The sequence below is a fragment of the Morone saxatilis genome, unplaced genomic scaffold (genome assembly GCF_004916995.1).
Source record: "Morone saxatilis isolate NCDOM2014 unplaced genomic scaffold, NCSU_SB_2.0 Contig18, whole genome shotgun sequence".
Lineage (NCBI taxonomy): Eukaryota > Metazoa > Chordata > Actinopteri > Moronidae > Morone > Morone saxatilis.
Window position 1 is genome coordinate 9,524,105 of NW_023339740.1, and position 7,175 is coordinate 9,531,279.

Below are 7,175 nucleotides of genomic sequence, written 5' to 3' on the forward strand. Positions count from 1 at the left end.
TTCCTCCCCCACTTCTTCTTCTTCTCTCTCTGTATTATCTCCTCTTCATTTCCCTGGGTGTAACGTCTTGTCTTTTTCCTAAGGTACGTCTTATCTCCATTTTCCTTTTTAAGCTATGGTTTTGTCTTTCTCAGCCTTTATACTGCTTTATTTTAAGTGTGTTTTGTACACCCTAACGTTACAGTATTATGTAACCTATATTAAAACCTCACAGCTGAGTGCAGTTTGATTTTTTTTTTTTATGCAATCAAGAATAAAACGTCAATGTAGTTGCGCAAAACATTTGCTGTTTCTAACTATGGTTTATTTGGTTTTGCTTTATTTAGAATTTTACATTGCCAACACCATTGCCATTAACAGCTTCAAATATAGGTTGGAATAATGGAAAACGTGTTATTATGTGTAAACAGTAATAGTTTAGAGGTTTCTTGTTAGAGCAAGTTTGTTAAATGGAGGGTTTTATTTTTTAGGACTTGTGAAATTCTGCAAGAGAAACTAAACACTGCTGTGGTGAGTGAGCACGCTAAAATAAGCCATTCAGTAATACAGTCTGCGCTCTTCATTAAATCCCCTATAATGTTATGTGTCCTACCTACTGGTTAGGTCTGCTAAATTTGTAGTTGTTTTCTTGGCCTGCATTCCTCTGCAAATACTAAACAACCCCTTCATGCAGCGATGGTAGCTGTTGCCGTGTACAGGGTAAGTTTGAGCATGTATGACCTGGTCGCACAGTGACAGGGATTTAAGACATGTCAAGGCTCCAGGCAGACAGGGGTCAATGAGTAACCAAAGGAGTGGCTGTGACAGTCTGCATGATTCAACTTTTACAACCGCCTCTGATGTCAATGCACATGGGTTTTCGAACGATTGCAAAAGACGCTGTAATTATTAAATCCTGTGTGTATGCAACCTAACTCGTGATGAGCTGCTAGGAGTTTTGCAGTGCTAAATAGTAGAAAGCTGTAAAGCTTAAGTTGTAAGGGATGGATGTAATTTTATATTGCAATGGGATTAAATATGAAATAGTCAATTTAAAAAAAAGTTTACAACCAATTATTGATGCCAGATGAGTCTGTTTTATGCTAATGCAGTGGATTTGATACATGAAAAACGCAGTTACATCGTCCCATTGCTGCAAAAATCCTTTAAATCTAATATTTCTGTAAAGCACTCTGCCTGTGATGATAAAATCTTTGTTTTGTATTTTCATAGATGCTTTGTTGGCGGACCTTGAGTCCACAACATCCCACATTTCCAAGCGCCCGCTCTTCCTGTCTGACGAGACCGCCTACTCCTTCCCTGTTGGGGGTCAGATCCAGCAGGACATCTGCTCTCCACCCCATGTGCCACCCACTCCCTCTGAGCAAAACGGACTAGATGAAACAGAGGTAACTGCACACATAAATGTTATTGTGTATATGCCCATGGCAAGTTAGATAAATTATTCAATTGAAAAAATGTTTTTGATTTCCTCATGAATAAAAGCCTAAATTAGCTGTGAACAAATGGTCTTCTGAAAACTCTGTAGTGACTTTACTTTTTCTCCTCAGTCTTTCAGCTCAGCTCAGAGAAGTCCCTGGTCCAGAGACAGCAGCAGTCCAACCCAACCCATAGGTGAAGAGGACCACGTATACAGGTAGGACTGGAGTTCATGTTAGTTGGATCAGTTTATAAACAGTCCCAAAAAGTGAAGGAACTATAGTTAACTTTACTTTGTTTGCACCATCTCTCTCTCTCACGCACACACACAGAAACACAGTCCATAAAAACTGTTCAAATGATGCCAGTGTCAAAGTTTCGCAACATTCTAAGTCCATAGCGCTGTTGGTGATAAATATTGTTTCTCCTCTCTACTGTACAGTTTCCCTAATAAGCAGAAGAGTAGTGAGTCATCAGCTGTTGCCATGAACTCCTTGGGCAGCAACCTGTCTGAGCTGGACCGCCTGCTGCTGGAGCTCAACGCTGTCCAGCAAAGCACCCCTGCCTTCGCCACAGAAGGTACACAGAGATTACTTTGCAGTTTATTACATGGTTATGTTTCTCTGAAAGAACTCACATATCACTACCTAAATTTGGCACTTCTGTTTTTGTGGTATTTTCTGTTCCCTCCTCTGTATTTTGGTGTTTTCAGTGTACTCAACAATGCACTGTGGACCCATGAAGGAAACTCATGTTGCATTTTTTTCTGTAATAGAAGAAGCAGCTCCCCCACTGCCTGCCAGCAGTGTCATCCACCATATCCAGGAGAATGGAGTCTCTACTGCAGGCAAGGTTGCTCCACCCACAATGGAGAAGCCCAAACGCAGTACAGCAGCTCGAGGAATAGAGGATGTACGACCAAGTGTAGAGAGCCTTCTGGATGAGCTGGAAAGTTCTGTGCCCTCACCCATGTAAGGGACAAATCATGAAAGGAACATAGAAATGATGTCATTGCATGCAGTTGTTTTAAATACGTGCTCAAGAATGTTATATGTTGACATTTAACGTGGAAGGCCCACACATAGAGTTGATCATGTTCTTTTCTTCTTTAGTCCCACACCGCTGGTTGTGTCAGACGAACAAACAGGTGGACTAGAGGAAACCCCAGCACAGCAGCAAGCCAGAATGTCTGCCTCCTCTGCCACACGGGAGCTGGATGAGCTAATGGCCTCCCTGTCTGACTTCAAAGTCCAAAGCAACGTGAGTGTGTTTCACAAGTGGGTGGATTTTGGGTCATTGGGATTTGCACACTTAATGGAGGATGTTTATTTTTGGTATTGTGCATCTGTTTAGGACTGTGCTGAAGATGTTTTGGGGTTTGCAAGACTGTTGAATTAATTGTGAAAAAGCATTGGATCAGACCAGTCTTTTTTTTATTTTTGTTAATTTGTAATGTCAAATGGATTATTGGATTTTTTTGGACCAGCTTGATCAGCTTTGTTTGAAAAAAAATATTTTTTAACTGACCAGTAATAGTAGTAACCAAAGTAATAGAGTAGTTACCAGCTTTAAACTTAGATTGTACTTGTTGTGACACATAACCAAAACCATGTCTCGGATGACATTTACACATTTTTGTGCTACATTTGCAAATTTCCTTACATTTTGTTGCAAGCTTGCAATATTGGAGGAAGTTGGTGGGTTGAAAAAGCAAAATCAACATATTGACAACATAACAAAATGCAATCATTTCATCAATTTAGTATCCCATTAAAGCCCATTATCACATAGCGATAAATGTTATGAAGAAAAGTATTTTATTTATTTTAGGTTAAGTTTTGTAATATTTTAGAAGGGATTACTTTAAGACTTGAGATTGCAGAGAAGATTTGAGTGAACTGTGCCCTTGCTTGGCTTTGTATGTGAGACAACTTTCTGTTCTTTCCCTTCATTCTCAATGTGTTTTTCCCGGTCTTTTTCTCTTTTCTCTACCACTGTGTATGTCTTGTTTTTGTTTGGACATTGCGATCATTACATTAATGCACCTAATTCAGTCTGGCTCTCAGTTGTCTGTGAATCAAGAGGCAGTAGACCCTTCATTGGTAGCTGGTTCAGAAGTTGTCCAAGCAGTGGCCGCCCCATCTATAAATCCTAATATTGGTTCCATGGATACTCTTTTACCTTCTAGTTACACTACTCCCTCCTGTACCCCTCTTCCACTGGAACTACATATAGATGAAGATGGTTGCTCAGCCCCTACATCTCCAGCAGGTTCCACTGTACTGATTGCATCGTCCAAGAGCCTTCAGTACTCCCAGATCCAACAGATGGATAATGCCAGCAGTGTAACCTCTGAGATTTCTCATGTGGAGAGCCTCAGTATCTCTAGTACCATAAAGCCTCCTAGTCAAAATGAAGCCATCAGCCCTACACATATGTCAGTCACTAAAGTCTCTACTAGTAAAGTCTCAAGTCCATTTGGAAAGAGATTAAGTCCACTTACTGTTGGCAGAAGTTCTAGTCCAGTAACTGCTGCCAGGAGCTTTAGTCCAGTAGTCGTTTGCAAGAGCCCTAGTCCTGTTACTGTGTCTATTAACCCTAATCCCATTCTTAGAGCCAAGAGCCCTAGTCCACCTGATCTTAAAGGCTTCAATCTAAATCAGCCTTACAAGAGTCCAAGCCCAATCCCTAAAAGCTACAGTCCACTTCCTATTAGTCATAGTCCAGAGGCGAAGACTGCTAGTCCAGTCACAGTTCCTAGGCTTTTAAGTCCAGTTCCAAAAAGTGCAAGTCCTGTGACAGTCCCTAATATCACTTGTCCCGTAACCATCCCAAAGAGTGCTAGTCCAGAAACAGTTCCCAAAAGTGCTAGTCCAGTGTCAATTCCAAGACTTTCAAGTCCAGTTCCAAAGATTGCAAGTCCTGTGACAGTACCTAATATCTCTAGTTCAGCAAGTGTACCCAAGAGTTTAAGTCCTGAAACATTGCCAAAGAATGATTGCTCAGTAATACTCCCAAGGCGTTCAAGTCCAGTAACAATTCCCAAGAGTGAAACTGCAGTTCTTAAGAGTCCTGCTTTAGTCGCCAGAAAAACTTACACAGTTCCAGGCACCAGCAGTCCCAGAGCTTCACCGGTTCAGCTTGCTGCTATACCATCAAATAGCCTTCCCCTGGGTCTAGGAAGGTCTAGGTCTTCCCCTACAGAAAAGCAGGGAGGTGAAATACTGGATTTAACATGGCCATGCCGGGAGCCTTTACTGGATGATGCTTTAGACAAACTCTACTCCACCCAACCGAATGAGAACCAGCAACTTGCCTTTGTTATGCTTGGAGATGAAGATAGATCTTGGGAGGAGGAGGATGGAATTTACCCTGATCTCAGTCGAGAGGGAACCCTGACACCCATGACTGAGTCCAGCTGGATGGATGAGTGTTTCACCCCCTCCACCTGCCCCGGGACACCAGATGCAACGCTGGAGCTGCCCACACAGCAACCCTCTGCTGTTGAGCGACTATCTGCTTCTGGCCAAGTAGGACGCTCAACTTGACTCTCCCAAAATAAGCTGCTGGCATAAAGCTAGAGAGGCTTTATTACCCCATGTGGTCTTTCTGTTATTTGGCCATGTGGCCTAAGATATTAATTATCCCTGACAATAATGGCAGAACGGCTGTGTCAGATAATTGTTCAAACAGAGTGTTTCTCTGGCAATCTCTAGTTGCCGAAATGAGCTTATTTTGGGAGAGCAGCTCCTACAAATACTCAAGGAGCTGTGCAAATGTACAAAAACACAAAGTGTCTTGATGAAGAGAAAAGTGTGATGCATGTGGTGTCATTGCATAGCAATTGCAAAATGGCTTGAGGGAGAAATCTCCCTGCAGAGACTATTTGTGGCTGAAGTTGAAAGCTTTGCTGAAAGGATGTTTCTGCACGCCCCTACAAGCCTCAGTCGACATTGCTGTGTTAGTCACAGGGTCTGGCCTGTCATGTTTACGTAACCGATGGATGATGCAAAAATGTGTTTTTAATCACTGATGTGGTGTCAATACAAAAACAGTTGGGTGGAGATTTTCTTCTTTTTAGCTCATGGATATTTGCACCAAGAATGTGCACATGTACCTACAAAGCACACAAGAACTTTTCTTGTTTGATAGTTGGCCTTGCTTTGGCATGTGCAGACTTCTGTGCAAGCATTTTGTGGTAGACTTGTGTTGTTTTGAATTGAGCTATCCAGCATGCCCTGCCACAGATACACGAGTAGCTTTTAGTAGACTTGAAAGTAGATCATTATTTTTAATGGAATGGAAGGCTTTCCTTAGCTTCTGCACCATTTTAAACATTTTTTAAAAGTCTGGAGCCAGTTCACTTGAATGAGACACCCTGTGTTGGGCCCGTCTTGCTTGTGTTTGTAACCAAACATGGACCTTTCTGGTGAATGGCACAACGCCAGCTTCCCACACCTCCTTATATCATCTACTCTCCAGCTCAAGTCGGTTATCCGGCGCACCAAAGAGACCTCCAATGTGCATCCAATGTTCAGGGAGGGAATGTTGCGGCGTAAAATGGGACCGATCATTGTGAATAAGAGCAACTCGCAAGACCGACTCATTGAAGAGCTGCAGGGGAAACTGGGAATTGGGCGAGCGGAGCGCAGGCGTAAACAGCCAGATGATTGGCTGACAGAAGGAGTCATCGTTATGTCCAACCCACAGCGAACACGGGAAGAAGGGGCCCATCCATGTGTGGATAAGGTAGACATTAGAGGCGCACAGCAGGAGTCAGTGCTATTCTAGGACCCTGTTAAAGAGTTGGAACTTATAGCCGTGTTTCCATTGCTCAGCTCGACTCGATGTGCTTTTGGTAGTACTTTACAGGCCCTTTTCTCAATTTTGTTTTATATTACACCTGGCAGCCCCTCAATATAAGCGGAATTCTTAGCTGGTCGTCAAAGCTTCGCAGCATGAAACTGCCATGTCATCTTCAACGCAACACAATCACACAATGGAGGATGTCCTTTCCTTTTAAGATCCTTTCATGAAGAGCCAAACTGAGGAACGTCTCTTGACCATGGTGTGGTTTTTCAGGCTGCCTTTAAAAAGTAGAACAAAAAAAATTGCGGTCACAAGTTTCAGTCAGCGTGCAGGATGTCAATATCGCTCACGTGACAATTCTAGAAACAAGTCGCTCTGACCAATCAGTGGTCTGCAGGGTTTTCATTCCACCGTTGAGTATTGGCTCAGCTTGCTTAGACCGTCAACCAAGGTGTCACACATGCAAGAAAAAGTACCAGGTACTATCCACAACCTTTGACAATTGAAAACCAAAAAAGAGTGGAGCCTGAGCCGTACCATGCAGTGGAATACATGGATATATCGTCCCTCCTGATGGTTTAGCCTTAGGTTTGTTTGGTCGTCAGAAATTAACTGCAATATTAATAAATGATGATGTTTCATACATGCAATAAAAAATGTATTTGTCTTTGGCAGCCACTTTAAAACAGTTTAGTTTATGGTGCCAATTTTGTTTCTCTTACCATTTAATTTTCTCCATTCTGACCCCTGTTTTTGTTTATTATCTGTTTGCTCTCCTTTTCTTTGCTGTTTCCTTTTTCCTTCTTTCCCCCAGATTGTCATCCCCCCAGAATCACCTGCCCCACAGAGAAAAGTCCTCCCCCCTCCGCAATCTCCCCCAGCCCCCAAAAAGCCACCCCCAGTCAAGCAGACTCCTCCGCCACTACCTCCTCCCCCTCCGACACCTC

The 7,175-nt window shown here is 42.7% G+C and overlaps 1 protein-coding gene across 2 annotated transcripts in view; it reads left to right on the plus strand.

Annotated features, from left to right (window-relative positions):
• Positions 1–1,212: 1,212 nt before the first annotated feature.
• LOC118328350 (paxillin-like) overlaps positions 1,213–7,175 on the plus strand; it is a gene marked incomplete at its 5' end in the record, with an annotated part of 13,999 nt that continues 8,036 nt past the window's right edge. The window contains 7 exon segments of one of the 2 annotated variants that reach the window (XM_035662039.1): positions 1,213–1,388; positions 1,551–1,636; positions 1,862–1,998; positions 2,195–2,390; positions 2,532–2,679; positions 3,474–4,949; positions 5,902–6,168. In XM_035662039.1, the coding sequence (XP_035517932.1) occupies positions 1,213–1,388; positions 1,551–1,636; positions 1,862–1,998; positions 2,195–2,390; positions 2,532–2,679; positions 3,474–4,949; positions 5,902–6,168 (2,486 nt within the window). 2 annotated transcript variants of the gene reach the window in all.